Source organism: Poecilia reticulata, chromosome 22 (genome assembly GCF_904066995.2).
Source record: "Poecilia reticulata chromosome 22, P_reticulata-male-v2, whole genome shotgun sequence".
NCBI classification, from domain to species: domain Eukaryota; kingdom Metazoa; phylum Chordata; class Actinopteri; order Cyprinodontiformes; family Poeciliidae; genus Poecilia; species Poecilia reticulata.
This window is the reverse complement of record NC_088851.1, coordinates 5,835,722-5,852,167: the sequence shown is the minus strand read 5'-3', so window position 1 is coordinate 5,852,167 and position 16,446 is coordinate 5,835,722. Positions and strand designations below refer to the sequence as shown.

Here is a 16,446-nt window from a genome sequence, read left to right as displayed (position 1 = left end):
ATGTCATTATTTAAACTCATATTCTGGTGACATTATGTTGCTTTATTTTTTGTAAATAATAAAAACCACCAAGTTATGTAGTGGGGGTTGAGAACATTTTACGGAATATTCAGCCTCATATTTGAGTTGAAACTGATATTTTATGTGATTACGTAAACTCACTAAATGCTCACATTATCTGTATTATTTGTAAAAACAAAAATAAAAGAAACCAATAACAACAACAAAAATACATAAAATTATTTAGCTGAGATTATTTAAGGGGCTTTAGCCCCCCTAAAATTGATCTGGTGACGCCACTGATGTCGAGTTTGAGGTGCCAATTAAAAGGGGGAACTTTAGTTTAAGGAGAATGGTGCTTAAATATTAATAAAGGTCGCTTTTACATGCATGTTTAACTAACATGTATGTAATTTGAATAGACTAAGAATGTTTGGTGTTTGACAGTTTGCTGAATGAAGCGTAATTACACTAGCAAATGAGTCAAGGATCAAGTAAGTCTTCAGCAGTTTGAGCAGAAAATGCAGCAGGACTCAAGGGCTCTTCATGCAGCTGCAGGATAAATGAAGTCTGTACTGATGGAGAGCAAACTGGATGACAGGTATACATCTTCTGAAGTGAGCTCAATCTAGAACCGAAACTTTGACGGCACATGCGCTTAAACTCAGACACAATCCGTTAATGTGTCTAGGTGGGAACCGATGGCGCAGACGGGAGACGGAGAGCTCCGCCAAACCCGCCGACTCAGGTTTGGCCCAGACTTCAGAGAATCGGCTTCATCCACCGGCTGGGAGTTTACAACCTGGGTGGAGCTCTGGCAAACAACTGACGACATGCAAAAGAAATTGCTTCCCTCTTCCCCCTCCTCTCTGGAATTTGTTCCCTTTTTTTTGCGCAACTCTGCCGGATCCTACGGGAGCAGGAAGTACACGCCGACCTCGCTGCTCCAGCCGAGACCGAGCATATCGAGAGGACAAGGGGAGGAGGAGCGCTTAAGGGCCGGCCAGCAAGGGTGGAGAACCTTATTCAACTTCTTAAGAATAAGGGAAAAAGCTAAGCAAGATAAGACAATGGAAGAACAAACACGCTGATAGGTGAGAGAGAGAGAAAGAGAGCCAGCTGCCATAAAAGGTGAAATAGTTTGAGGAGAGAGTAGAAGAGAGAAGGTGGAATATCTGTTGTTTAGTAGCCACATTCCTGGAGGTACAGAGAGGTCGTGTTGTAATACCTACCGTCTTAAGCCGCTTCACCGCGTCCTCGCAGATGTGCATGCCTCTCGATTCCTCCACTTCCACATGCCCCAAGTACTGCAGAAAGAGAGGGAAAGAGGCTCAGTCTGACTGTAACAACCTTTTCTATTAGTGACGAACACTCATTTTTATATTCATAACATTATATTGATTGCTGCTTCACTTGATCTCTAATTTATTACATTTAAAAATTGATGAACCTCTAAAGTTTCTTGAGAAAAGTGAATGAAGTGATGCACCAGTCAACTGACTTTTGTGGCCAATTTCCCTACCTGATTGTCCGGTAGACTCCTTACATTTGAGGACCACAATTAACAACATTAAATGTAACATTTTCAGCTGCTGTGGTTTGCGTTCACAGCGCATTGCGTCAACCGAACCAAACTAATTGAAAAACGCGTTTCCCTCTCCGCCTGTGGTGGCACTTCACCAAGAACTACTGAAGGAAACGACAGCATAACAAAACTAATATCAACTTCCTTCTTCATGAAATGTAAACAAAAATGGAGTGTTGTCAGTTTTTAGCAGCTGCAGGATTTCTCTTTGTCTTTGGTAAAAGACCAGTTAGCGCTAGCCTTAGTGTCCCGTCCCCCCCCTCAATTTTTTTTTCCAATTGCGGGTTCACACCTCCCTAAACTTTCCAGGCAAATGGACTAGAGTCCGATCGAAGCGGACTACACAGGGCTGGTGGAAATGTTTTTGGCAGGTCAGATTTTGCTTCAAGAAAATGAAGGTTTGTAAAAGCGGAATTGAAAAATTATTTTCCCACTGAGAGGAGTCAATTACTTATGTTTTTAGATTACTGGAGGAAATGGCCTTTATAAACGGATTTTCTTTTGTTCTACAAATGTATAAAAAGAGACAGACTTGACAATTACAACTGTCTTTAGCAATAACCACAGTTAATCCATATTGCATTGTCAAACAGCAGACTCAGGTGTATTTCCTAGAAAACTTAATACCATAAGTCTGACATCAGAGTGGGCAGTAAGACAAAACTAGATTGTGAAATATTAGACTGTTTTGTTGATGTGTTAACGCAGAATGACTGAGGCGTTGTCTATTAGTCATTCTATGCTCTCGCTCAGATGCACTGGTGCCATCATTTTCAGTTTTTTTTTTCTTTTAGATTCACAAACTAGTATACATAAGGGAGGCAGTAAATGGTAAAAATATGATTATTTCAGAAATCTTATCTGGGTTTAATGTTCCCCAAGACAATGAAATTTGTAAATAATCGATGTTTAGATTTCAAATTAGGGATGCAAGTTATCGATCAAGGAGTTAAACTAAAGCTGATTGATCTTATTGATCTACTATAACGATTAATTGATAAGCAGCCATTTTTACTCTTGCATCAAGTGGGTCGATCATCCTTTCAGAATAGAAAGTTCTAAAGTTTTCATGAAACGTTCAATAAAATACAAAACGTTATTTTGTTTTTGCTGTATTAAATACTGACTGAATAAACAAAAATTGTTGTTTTCTCACATTATTAACCTTAACCATATTTATAAAACATAATAAAACAGGAACGAAATCAGCCGTGTTTATTGGCATCATGTGTTTGTCAATCGTGTTATAATTTTTCTGTTATCCTTTCCATTTCTGTCATCACACCATCCTCGCATTCACACTCATTTTTCAATGAGAAGTTGACGTTGCTTCGTCATGCGGCTCAGTTGAATGCACGCTATTAAGTTGAAACTAAATTTAAGGAACTAGTCGAGTGTTTACATTTCAAAGCAGAACCACATAAAGAGCATTTTGTGTCCCACACCGGACTCTGTTTGGACCGTTTCCCTTTTCTGTTCTGGTACGGCCCTGCCATCTTTGTTTCTCTATTTACTGGCTCTGCTTAAGGATGACCAGGGTTGACCTCTGCTGGGTGGCATCCAAACTACAACACTAAAAGAAGGTCTAAGCCAGTGGTGTCAAACTCCAGTCCTCAAGGGCCGCTGTCCTGCAGTTTTTAGATGCGCCACAGGTACAAAACACTGGAATGAAATGGCTTAATTACCTCCTCCTTGTGTAGATCAGTTCTCCAGAGCCTTGCTAATGACCTAATTATTCTATTCAGGTGGTGCAGCAGAGGCACATCTTAAAGTTGTAGGGCAGTGGCCCTCCAGGACTGGAGTTTGACACCTCTAAGCGAATATTCGTAGCCTATTGACACTGAATTATAAGTCAATTGTTTGCATTCCAAGTTCAAATTTTCAAACCAAGTCCACAATTTTCTCATAACTGCAGTCTTAATCATAGATTTTGATCTTGACTACATAGAACCTTGTACCTTCCAAAATTGTTTCCATTGTACCAAAAACGGTCTCAAGTATTTTTCTTAATATAGGGATTGAGTTTTAAACTTCTGAAACTCGGTTGTGTTCACTGATGTTTATTTTTGATTGGCTAGTTGACCAAACTGAAAAATCAGAGTCTGACTTCTCAGAGCACCTCTCACAACCAGCTATATGCAAAAGGGAGTGAAAATCTATTACAACAAACTTTTCTTTTTTTTTTTTTTTGTAATTCTGGACTGTGTGACCACAGAAGCTCATTACAAAACCACAAGAGTAATGCTTGCAAACCTTTCCAAAGGATTTTGGTCATCCTATAATCCTTCAGGCATGATACTGCAAGTCATAAAGCTATATTTCACTCCCAGACTCACGATACCCAAGGATACCCAAGAGGGTTGCTTCAAATATAATAAACCCATCTCTAGTGACACTAAAGCTTTCACACGAGCTGAGTTTTACACAGAACTGAAAGTAACACAGTATTTGTACATTCGCACACTCTAAAAAGTAAAAGGCCCTTGTAATTGCATGCATTAGAGACAAGAATGCAAAAACAATGTCATGAGATGAAGACAAAGCAGGAGAGCCTTTGTGTTTCTGTCAACAGTACATATAAGCATCCACAAATCTGGGTTAAAGTGCAACTGAACACAGAACAAATATTGCCTCTAGCCTGAATATCTCTCCTTCTCTCTCCCTCCTTCCTTCTGGACTCCAAACAGCATCATTATGTGTCTCTCCACTCACAACCCTGACCTCTTCAGAAGCTATTGTACATGCTGGGCCAGAGAGGAAGTCCTTACCCTTTCCTTACACACACACAAAAACACACGCACACACACACATGCATACGCACACAAAGCAAGTGTCGCTGCCCCATGCCTGTCACCCCACCCTCTGGCTCTGCTATTTTAAGAATGTGACGTAACAGCTCTGAGTCACTCTGTCAAGCGTATTAGAACACGTGTGTGCGTTTATACATGCATCGGATCTACGCGGATGCAGACTACAAACGTAGGATGTTGGGACAATGCTGATGCGAGGAGGCGGCCGTGGGTAGCCGGGACCATGAAAGCAGCGGTAGTGTCTCCAAACGGGGATCAGCCGGGAGATGAGGGAGGAGCGGATATGAGGAAACACAGAGACGGCTTAAGGAGTCGCAGTAAATACTACACCGTATCTTGGGGTTTTTTAAAATATTAAATGGCTAAATGGCGTAAGCAGAATTTTCTCGGGCTTTCTTCTGATTTCACCAACTCAGATTTAAAGGGGCAGCATTATGCGTTTTCCAACCACAGTTACTTGATATAGCACAATCAAGTAACTATGTTATCTTCACTTGCTATAAAAATGCTGTATTCATCAAATATGACTAAAAACACAATTTGACTTCCTAATTTAAAGCCTTGAAATTAGGCCTCTGCCTCTTTAAGAAGCTCCTGCTCTTTCTGACACTCCGCCTTTAGGAAATCATCACAGCACGGCTCCTCTTTTAACGCTTTAACACTGTTTTTAACGGCGTTGCACTAGCAGATGAGCTCAGCAAATGCACGGTTCAATCAGGTGTTTGCTAATTGCTGCTGGCTAGTCTGAAGGGGTGGGGAAAGGCTGCTCTGTGAGGCGGAATCTTGGAAATTGCAACTTAGAGGAGGAGCTTCGTCCTCGAAGGCGGCACTAGGTCCACCCAGGAGCTTTTCACAGCTGAATGGTTGCCATAGAGATGCCTGAAAGAATCAAAGCAACAATCCAGGTATGTTTTTGATGAGGAAATAACATAACAGGATGGAAAGCTCAAAAAAGTTTAATTTACATAATTCTGTGCTTTTAAGACTTTTTTAAGACCATTATCTTCTGTTGTGGCAGAAATGCACACAAGACAACAAATTGGCAATATATTTGCACTTTCCCATGATGGGTGTAAAAACCTAGCAAGCTAGTGAGGGTACTTTACTAGCTAGTTACTGGTAGCCTCAACTGCCTTGAGTCAGAATGCAATGAAGCAAAAAAACAAAAATTGAGACTAAATGGAATTTAAAGACCTGTGATTAATGTCTTTAAGTCCAACATGCATTTTATCAAGTGAATTTGAGACATGCTTGAATTTAAGACTTTTTAAGGATGCGTGGACACTCTGGTTTTACATGTTTCACAGAATGCTGCTGCAAATTACTCTGCCAATTTGATTTTACCATGATTCCACCAACACCTTAAAAAGGACCATAAAGAAGGGAGCGCAGTGCCTTATAGAAGTACTCGCACTTCTTGAACTTTTTCACATTTTTTTAAAATCACCAGCTTTAACACAACTTTCAGGGGTTTAATGAAACAGACCGACTTGAAAGAAGTTCAAATTTGTTAAAAATAAAGGTAAACATACTTTTAACCTTTTTACTAATTAATACAGGTGTTAAAAAAGTGGAATGAATTTGTCTTCGTAATCTTTTACCCCTAAATAAAATTACATGCCGTCGTCCATCCTTTCCTGCACTCGGTGTGCTACACGACGCCGCAGTTGGTGAAAATCTCACAGCAACAACTTACACACAACTCGCCTCGTTCTGAGGCACCTAGAGAGGGAGTCTGGAAACAGGAAGGGGAGGAGGGACACAGAGGAGCAGCATGGTAGGTTGCATTGTCCCATAATAAGAGGAAAAGCAGAGGAAAGGAAATGTTCTTATTTAATCTTTTCTATTTATGCAAGCGTCTCAACCAAACCAGAAAATGTTATTACTGCACTGTGTAATGTCTGTTCAAGACGGTTAACAACTGAAAACGATCCACAAATTAAACAAGGATTGACCGTTGAGATGCATTCTATGACTTGTGATGATGTTGCAATTATTTTTTGTTTTCCGTTGGATTTAAAAATATAACCTTTATCAAAGGACCTGCAAACATTTTCTGTGTTCAACCAAGTAAAACTGCAAATATCGGCCTGTAGAAGCGCGACTGATGCATCACCAATTGCTCATAAATAAATCCTGCTTCAAGTACTTTGTGGGAAACAGCGATTACTTGATTCTAAAGCTGAAAATATACCTGGAATTCTGTAGCTGCTGTAGCTGGATTTAATTACCACAATTTTGCTGAATCTCAAAAAAAAAAAAAAAAAAAAAAAAGGAACCGACTCAGCACGTCTGATTTAAACAATCTAAATGCAAATTTGCAGTTACACAAATCTCTACATTGTCTTACTGTAACCCTAAGGCCTTCGATTTCATCATTAATTCAACCCTGCCGTAAATTAGGGAGCTCCTCATCTAAAAAAGAACTACAAATGTCAGTTATGTGAAAAAAAAAAAACTTCCCTCTCCCTAAACCCAGGTCTTCAGTTCTCCCTTTTCTTGAGAAGAGGTGACCATTTGGCCCCATGTGATGAGAGGAAGCGTACCGTTGCACTTCTGTTTGCAAAAGTGGAAGACTGTGTTGCCAAAATAAGATCAACTCTCCACTTCATCAACTGCAGGAGAGCAGGTCAGAGTGCTGCTACCTGGACAAGCCCCTTTTTCGCACAAATTGGTCTTCTGTTGTTGGCAATGCTGATCAAATGTAATTTTTCAAGTCGTAGTGTACCTTTATTCAAGTTATGGTGGAAAGCTGTAGAGATCAGGAAGCATTGTGTTTATCTTTAACGGAGATGTAACCTATATTAAAGTTGCTGAGAGCTAATCGCAGCGGAGTCCGATGCCGGGGAGAAGTTCTGAGGTTCGGTTGTTTCATAGTTTAAGGTCAGCACCACGTCCAGTCAAGTAGTGTTTGTAAAATGAGTGATTTCAGATGTGTTTGTATCCCGGCTACAAAACGGGGGGGAGTAATGTGGGAAGGAGGAGAGTCACCTTGACTGCGAAGCTGCATCTGCCACTGCGGACCGCCTCCTCGTCTGTCTGCCACTGGTGTGGCCGGCTCGACTCCGGCACGTAGATGTCTTTCTTGCGCCGGAAGCTCTGCCGTAGCTTATTCATTGCGGAGCTCCCTGCGAAGGGCAGAAAGGGAATTCATTTAAAGAATATACCACCATCTTGGAAGGACAAAATAATAATAATAATGATCCCTTCAAGTCCAACACAACTCTGAAGGTGCAAATGCCTAGCAAATGCCAGTATCACAATCTACCAATTTGTTTCATCAACCTGCCAAAATTATCCATTGTGCCTTTCCTGTGTTTCAAAGTCTCCTAATGGGAAAGAAAATGCAAATACATTTGATTTGACTATGTTGAATAATGCAACACTGCCCCTCCCCCACATGTTACCACTTAATACAATTATATAAAAATAAATAATATTTACAAAATTTGGGTTATTTATTTCTTTCTGATTTTTCCTCTTGTAAACCATGTTTGAGTGTCCGAAAAAGCGCTGTAAAAATCTGATGTATTATCATTGTTATTATTATAGATGCAAATCTTTCAGTGGCTAGCTTTTTAGATGCACGATTCGATTCAGAAACCAATTTTTCTAATAAAAGTGGCCTAGAGATTTTGTTTAGATTATGTGACTGACGAGGAAAAGACTATAAACAAACAGAACATTTATTTATAATAATTCAATATGGTTCCATATTCTATCAAATTTCATCTGTTAATACTGAAACAAAAACAGGTTTGTGCGTAAAATTCTATAAAATACCAGAAGCATGTGAAATACATGACAAGTTCCAGAAATATTTATATAATAAGATTAAATTAATGGTTATATGCCATGTTTTAGGTAATATAAAACATTTGTTTAACACAGTAAAAAAAATATTGAACACAGCCTTTGATACAACTTCTCTGACTTAAAAAATAAATAAATAAAAAATAAATAAATAAAAAAATTAAAAAAAATTTAAAATAATAATAATAAAAACATCTATCTTTTCATAGCAAATAGTTGAGTTAAGCTGCAGTTTTGCATACTTTGTTTTACAAAGTGAAGCCTGTTTAAAACAATTTGTCTTTTGGTTATTCAAACTGGGGTGGGGGTGGGGGGGTGAGATCTCTAACAAGAAAAGAGCAAAAATACTTCAGGTTCAAACTCAGTATTTTAGATCTTGAATTTCAGTTCTTATCAAATAGGAGAAGAAAATATACTTTCAAAGTCATGTTTTTATTTACTGAGAGATCTCCCAACAGAAAGCAGAGTGTTAAAAATAATCTCTGACTACCGAATTTATCGAGAAAAAACGATGAGAAATCAGACAACTAAAATAAACCATGCATCAGCTGCAGCCCTGTTTACTCATTGCTTCATCAGACACATGAATCAAGAAGTTTTAAAAAAAAAATAGTTAAATATATAAATACTTGTATATATATTTATAGGTCAACAAATTTATTTGGAAGACAATACACCTACAGAGAAGAACAAACCACATTTACTACTTGAACACAACAGTTTGTGAACTCGCATCCTGGTTTCACTTTGACCTTTGTTAGCTCTCCTGCTCAACAATGGAATGTAAAATAAGAAAACTTAAATGTATCCTTAATTTTGTTCTACCTCATAATTACATGAATAAATAAACAAAATAAGGAATGTTCTCTGAAAATAAGATCTTCAATGAGATTCAAACAATGAAATAAATGGAAAAAAAACCCAGCACATTTAATTAAAGTGACAGTACTGCCATGTGGACTCCTTCTCTTCGAGCGTGGATTAAGATGCACAAGAAAAGCAGAGGCCCAATTAAAAGTTGCTGATCCAAATTAGAAGTGAAAGGTTCGTCCATCAAGCCTGGCTCAAATCTCCCAGATCAATGAGAAAAATGGGGGGATCAAAAGTCACTCGGCCGTGAAATCCCCCTTCCAGTACAGCAAACTGCTGGACTAACGAGTTGTACCCGCTGACTTCTGAACTGATGAGGATCTGTCGGGATTACGGTCTGTAATCCAGGAAAGCCGACCCATGAACACACACCTGCGCACACACGCGCACGCACGCACGCAAGCACGCACACATGCACACACTACACTCTGGCTGACTGCTTGCATAATGAAACGTGTCCTGCAGTGACTCTGAGCAGACAGTGAGCTTCAGGTTGAGGTTTTCTTCTTATCTGTCCATGCCAGGCTGCAGTTCTGCAGGCAGGACACAAACAAAGCTTTCTGGGTTCGATCTCGCCAAAGCACACCTCAACGCCACAAAACCTCTTGTTGTGACAGGAAGAGAGCAGAGTCGGAGTTGCTCTGTAAGTGTGAGTCACACGCGTGATTCACGTACAACTCGAGTCAAAATGCAACGCAGTTAATTCATTTGAAATGTGTAATCTAAGATTTTGTGATGCCACAAAGGAGGCACTGGGAGGGGAGGAGATAAAAAGCTATTAACTACTATGAGTTCAAGTAGTAAGTGTACTCCTGAAGCACTCATAATTTTATAAAAGCATATTTGTTTCATAAATATTGTTTTCTGACTATCAGGGTTACTTTTGGTCCTGTGAAGCAAATATTTAGATTTTGTAAAATTATTCTGGTTGAAACTTTTTCTGAACATCTAGTCGCTACACAATGTCAAACTTCAGCGAGTTTAAATTGGATTCCATGTGAAATGTTTCTATACAAATTTAAAGCACTGCTATTGTGTGTTTCCTAGTCTAATTGTATAATTTTGGAACACAATCAATTAGTTATGTCACCTTTAGTTGTTATAAAGAAATGTTGTGTATATTAAACATGACTTAAAAGAAATTTGACTTCGCAATTTAACGCCTTTAAATTGGGCCTCTGTCTCTAAGAAGTTCCCACCATTCCCAGCGCTTTGCCTTCAGGATGTCATCACATCAAGATTCCTCTACTAAGTTTGTCAGGCTGAGAAATATTTCACACAATGAGATTAGCAGATGTGCAGTTCCACCAGGTGTTTGCTAATTGCTGCTGGCTAGTCTGAAGGAGCTGAGTGGTGGAGTCAGGGGATTCAAGGATTTCTCAAGCATGGTTAAAAAAAAAACCCCAAAAGAAATCAAACCAACACTTCATGTGTGTATTTAATGAGAGAATAACATTATAACAAGATGTAAAGCTCATAAAAGTTTATTTTTCTTCTTTAAAAACAGTAAAAAATTAACTTTGAGGTTCCTCAAGGCTCCCTTCTTGGACCACTTGGAAGCCAAACAATGCAGCCAATAGATAAGTGACAAGGTTGTGGAGAAGTTAAAAGCAATGTTTGGATATTTTTAAACAAACAAAAAAAACACAATTTCAAACATCTTACAGAGCGCTGTTCAATCCATCATCACAAAGGGGAGAGAATTTGGCATAACTGCAACCGACCAAAATATGGCGTTTGTGTGTATGGTAACTAGAAGAACTGCAAAAATTCATATATTTGCCTATTAGCAGTTCATTCCACAATTTTGGCCTTTGGAAAGGAGTCATAAGAGGTCATTTTAGAAAAAAAATGTAAAAATAAAACGGAGAAATGGTGTGAAATGTGGTGTCAGTAGCTTCACAGAGCGGGGAAGCTTTTCTTCTGCCAGGACAGAAAAGTTGACTTAGGGCACTTAGGGCAATATAAATGCACAACATGCTTTTCCAATTGTAATTTGGGAAAAAAAAATACAAAGAGTTCAACTATGTATTCCAATTCTTTCACCACAGTATGTGTACTTTGTGTTGATATAACAAATAAAATCCCCCCAAAATACATCAAAATTTGTAGTGGCAACATGACAAAAGTGAAAATGTTCTAAGAATAAACTCGAAAATAAGCCAGGAAAATGGACACCAAAGCAGGTGCTTAGAAGAAAAAAATGGATTGAAAGTACAGCTCCAAGTGTCATACAAGCACTTAAGCTCCAATGAGCATATTGGAAAAGTAGTAGCCTGCAGACGGGAGCGTCGTTTGAAAACAAGACGACACGCAAGGGGGATAAATATTGCTCCATGGCTCACTCCTGCTCTCCTCTATTAAACTCATTTATTTAGGTCATATCATGTTTGGGCTCACTGCAGTGCCTGTGACAGACTGCATGATTCCATGCTGTGGACTGGAGGAAAACAGATCCGTCTGCGTCGAGTCTCTGGCTCAACAAAATTAACGCATCTGTTACCATGAAGACACGAAAACACTCTGAGTCATCTGAAAACCAAATGAAATATCATGAAGAGCAAGCTCTGGGAAATATGTTCTGACTGATTGTTGCTTTAACTCAGTTACAAAGATAAAAAGCTTGGGTTAGCTATAAGCAGTGACCTCAATGCTAAACCATCAATATACCTCCCTAATTGACTGTTCAGTAATTGGCAGATGAAATATCGAAAGTGATTTTTCCATCCTCGTATCGATTAAAAATATCAAAAAAGGTACTTCCAGCGTAGAACAAATCAACCAGTAGTATGTACTTTGAAACACTTTGTATGACATCCAGTAATGATCAAATAAGACGCATACATATTTTCTTGTAAATCTTTCATTTTCTGATGGATTAAAAATTAATGTCTCTTTCAAAGAATACAGGAATCAAAGTCCGATACCTGTCAAAAAGTGAGTATTTTATCGGTCTGCATCTAAAATCTCTGATAAGCATGCCTAGAGAAGCATTCCGCTCCAGGATGTAGTCCAGCCCAGGTTTTCAGTCCAGCAGCACTTGTATCCCACATGCTGACCCACTGGTTAATAATAAATGGGTCAGTTGTTTTCATACTTATTGTTGATCATTTTCCTCTGTTAGAGTAATCTCACTTGATCAAGCCTTTTCTAACATTCCACATTACAAAATAAGTAATAAAAATATGCATGATTCTTGCAGAGATCGTATCGGTACAATATCGGTATCAGCCAATATTTACACAAATACAATACAAAAGAGAAATCAAGCAGACAGTCAAAGAAAGACTAAAACACATGGGGAAAACAACATATTTGTTTATTAATTTCCCAGAATTGTGATGTGGTAAAACAGAGCTACTGACATAACTCATCTTCCAGATTTCTTAGTACCTTCCTGCCAGTTTCCATCCCACACACACACACACACACACACACACACACACACACACACACACACACACACACACACACACACACACACACACACACACACACACACACACACACACACTCCTAAGGATCTTGTCTGCAAAAGAGATAACAAAAGATAGAGAGGAAATCCGGGTGAAAACAGGCTGTTTGTTCATATGCGTTGGAAAAGACAGCATTCTTTTGCAAAGTATGGATCTGTGAAGAACGCTGGTGCTTGACCTAGCCTAGCCTATGCAAATAAGAAACTAGAACTCAACGTGCGTTTGCATACACCTTGGGATGTCGAAATGCTACGTGTCTGGAAAGGGCAAAATCCGACTCCGGCTGCAGAGTTTTATGACTCGCTACTCTTAATCCAACTCGACGATCCTACTGTTCCATGAAAGAGGTCAAGAGGGTAAGGGCACAAAGTGAGCACTGAGCCGTAAAGGATCCACATTCGCCAGCGATCTGAGCCAGAAGTTTCTGACACACAGCGAGGAGCCAAACACAACAAAGGGCTTCAATTCAAGCCTCTGATAATGAACCTTTCATACCTCACTAGTGCTCAATGTTTTACACACAAACGCAGCTCAAGAGTGAATCTTGTGATAGATCATTATAAATTTGAAAAGTATTTAAAGCCTATATTTAAATGTTGAGGGTCAGCATTTCTTCTTCCAGTGAGCCCTGCTAATAAATAGGTAATTAACAAAGAAACAGAAAACTAGGGCTACAGCTAATGACTATTTCAGTAATTAGTCTGTCAATGAGTTTAAAAAACTGGCAAATTCTGCAGATTTTTCATTTTTATTTTATTTTATATAATGATAGAAATAAATAAATGAATAAAAACAAATAATTTAGTACCTAACTCAGAAATACATTTCTGAGTTAGTATTTTATGTAATTATTTTATGTTGGAGATCAGAACTTTCCTTGGTTTTTCTTTAAAAAATAAAAATAAAAATTTGAGATTTTTCTCAAATTTCATTAGTTTTTTGGCAGAAATGTACTTTTTTCCCCTCTCCCCAATCTACAACGGCCCTATTGTGTTGTAGAGACTTTCTATTGAGTGATTCTTTTTCTTCACTTGAAAAATACATGAGCTTTTTAGAGGCTGTAACCATAATAACACATGATATAAATTCACAGGATAGGGGGAAAATTCAAAAGATGTAAAAAAAAGAAAATCTGTTCTGCAATAATTACAAAATGAGTTGAATAGGTTTGCATTACTTTTTTTATACTAAAAATTATACACAGGCATATACAGTTTTGGTCCTTAGTGCTTAGCAACTACTGAATCTGACATCTGTGTCAACACTAAGAGTCAGGGATTATTCAACCGTGAAAACAAACCAGGAGGTCAACAAGGTGCAACATATGTTCACAGTCTAATGTCAAACAATGGCATTGTTTAATAAATCTGCATTACTGTGTCACTCTGTCAGGTGGTGACTTTATTGACACTCCAAGAATTTTCCAGTAAGAGTTTTATGGTTAAAAGCTGCTGCATTCTATCAGGATTTTATATGAAAAACTGGCTGAAAGTAGTGTTTTTTGTTAAATGAAGAGAAAACCAAAAGGACAAGCCACAAAGAAGCGGCGTATACCATGTGTTAGTGCTGCACAATAGCAGGAGTGAATCATGTTTGGTACATTTAGCTCCTTGATTAGCCAAATAACTAAAAAAAGCAACATGGTGTATGAAAATGGAAAAGCAGGCGAGAGCTTAAAAGAAAAACAAAATGGCAGGGAAATCAGTCCAACACAAATAAAAAGAGAAGAGAAATGAGGCAAAATGTAGTTAACTGCAGATTACAAGGATGGAAACTGATGAATGAAACCATGAAGAGCTAGAAATGTAGTTATGTTTAGTTTTTTGGTTTTTGTACCACCTACTGTGATCTATTATTAGATGCGCAAACCAAAAACATACCTCGTTCCGATTCTGTACCGTTATCACTACACAGAAACGGCACTGAAACAACCGTTGGTGCGTCCTCCACAGAGCATTTGTGGCTTAAAGTGGAGAAATACAAGAAATTGCCTCGTTTTGTGTGTAAAGTAACGTTTCTGAGAAGTGTCGTGGCATTGCAAAAGCTACAAACCACAAGGAGAACTCAGACACTAAAGCGATCGGCAAGTGCAGCGAAATAAAAACGGCTTCCACAGAGTGCAGAGCGGTTGGTCAATTATAACATGATGCGCAATCGACTTCTCTCGAAGAAGAAGAAGAAGAAGGAGAAGAAGTTTGTATCCAGTAGTTTTTCAACAGCTGGTCCAAAAAATACATCGGCTCTTCCACTTAAATTACGCTCTACTTTCTGCTGACTGTTACATGCATACATCAAATTTGTAGGTGAAGTTATGTCTAAAACTTGAAAAAGTTTAAGATTTATGAAGATTTCCGCAAGACAAAATGTTTTAATTTTAAAAACTGTCCTAAATCGCTTTGTTTCCAACAATAGACCAAACATTGACAATAGGTCTGTCATGATAAATTTGCCAGACGATAAATTGTTCCAGAAAGGACTGGGATAAATGATAATATTGTTATTTTGAAACCATTTTCAAGTAACATATTGAATGTAAGTTTGCCCTTTCAAACGCTAATAACCTTTAATTTTCTGTAGAAAACTCCACATTGGGATTGGAAATCTTTTTAAATATCCAAAATAACACACAACCAAACCCAACAAACAAAACGGATTATGAAGTCTCTAAACAAAATTGTCCTTCAAACATATTCATCACAACATCAATTGATTAATTGCTTGTTATAAAATGTATTGCTTAAACATGTCTGCTTAAATTTGTGCTTTTGGTCTAATTGTTGCAAATTTTGTGACAATCGGTTGGAGTTTGTTTCTTCCCAAAATAAATTATCTCAAGCATCAAGAGTCACATTTTAAAACTTGAAAAGTAAGATACACCAAAGGGCTAATAGAAAGGTTAAAAGGCATCGATTAGGGGCTGGAGTCAAGCGGTAGGGAGGTAAAGGCCGGGATTGGTACCCTGCTGGACCTGTCAGAGCTCCAGTACATTGGTGCCGTGAGAACCCTTGGCTTCTCCACTGTTACCACTAATGAGAACAATTACATAAGAACCATTTATACCCACTCTGTAATCATGGGAACGTACACAACTTCGGAGTAAACGGGAGAAGGTGAAACGTCCTACTGGGTCTCACTTTGCTTTTTAAAACCGGAAAATTATTACCATACTTTAAAAAAAGAGAGAAATAAAGAGAAAGAGAGCTAACAGAATATACAAATAAAATAGATGGAGTAATAGTTTTGTCGACTCCAGTTTGTCTGTGATGTGCCTGGAAGGAAGGAGCAAAGGAAGGAGGGAGGGCTGTGGTGCAGTAGGCTGCAGATGTAATAGTATTTGAATAATCTCTCCAGGAAAACTGATTAATCCCCGCAGAAGGCTCCCAGGGATGAGTAAAGCAGTTGAGTTTCAAAGTAAGGAGGGAGAGAGAGGGTACAAGTGGGAGTGAGCTTGAGAGTGAGAGGAGAGGGGCAGTCCAAGACAAAACAATCCAACAATCTTCTTTCTTCACTTGTCCCACCGCTTTTGCCAGCCGATACAGTTTATCCCATTTTGGAAAATCTGTTCTGTGTGTATTTATAGCCTAAAGATCAACAGTAATATTGCACATCCTCAATCGTAGGGTAGACTGACCCCGGACGTTGCCGGTACTGTGGAGCTCAAATTTGTCTGGACGCACTGTGTGCTTTGAGTTTTTTTAATGTGTAAGAAGGACGAGCTGGAGGTGGGTAAGGGGGATATGTTGGCTGTCGGCTTCACAAAGCTAACAAGGGACCCATAAGGGAAAGGGTAATAAGAATCCCACAATTTGGGACCAAAAACTAATAAAGCATCTCATATCACAGTGTGTTCCAACTCTGGATGGGTGGGGAAAAAAAGGTGACAACCCGCATG

The 16,446-nt window shown here is 38.6% G+C and overlaps 1 protein-coding gene across 6 annotated transcripts in view; it reads right to left on the bottom strand.

Annotated features, from left to right (window-relative positions):
* The window catches only part of numb (NUMB endocytic adaptor protein), a 52,472-nt gene that overhangs the window by 13,713 nt on the left and 22,313 nt on the right, over positions 1-16,446 (bottom strand). For all 6 annotated transcript variants that reach the window (XM_008398872.3, XM_008398875.3, XM_008398869.3 and 3 more), the window contains exons 2-3: positions 7,387-7,523; positions 1,233-1,307 (exon numbers count right to left, since the gene is read on the bottom strand). In XM_008398872.3, the coding sequence (XP_008397094.1) occupies positions 1,233-1,307; positions 7,387-7,512 (201 nt within the window). In that variant the 5' untranslated portion in view covers positions 7,513-7,523. The remainder of the gene's footprint in view (positions 1-1,232; positions 1,308-7,386; positions 7,524-16,446) is intronic.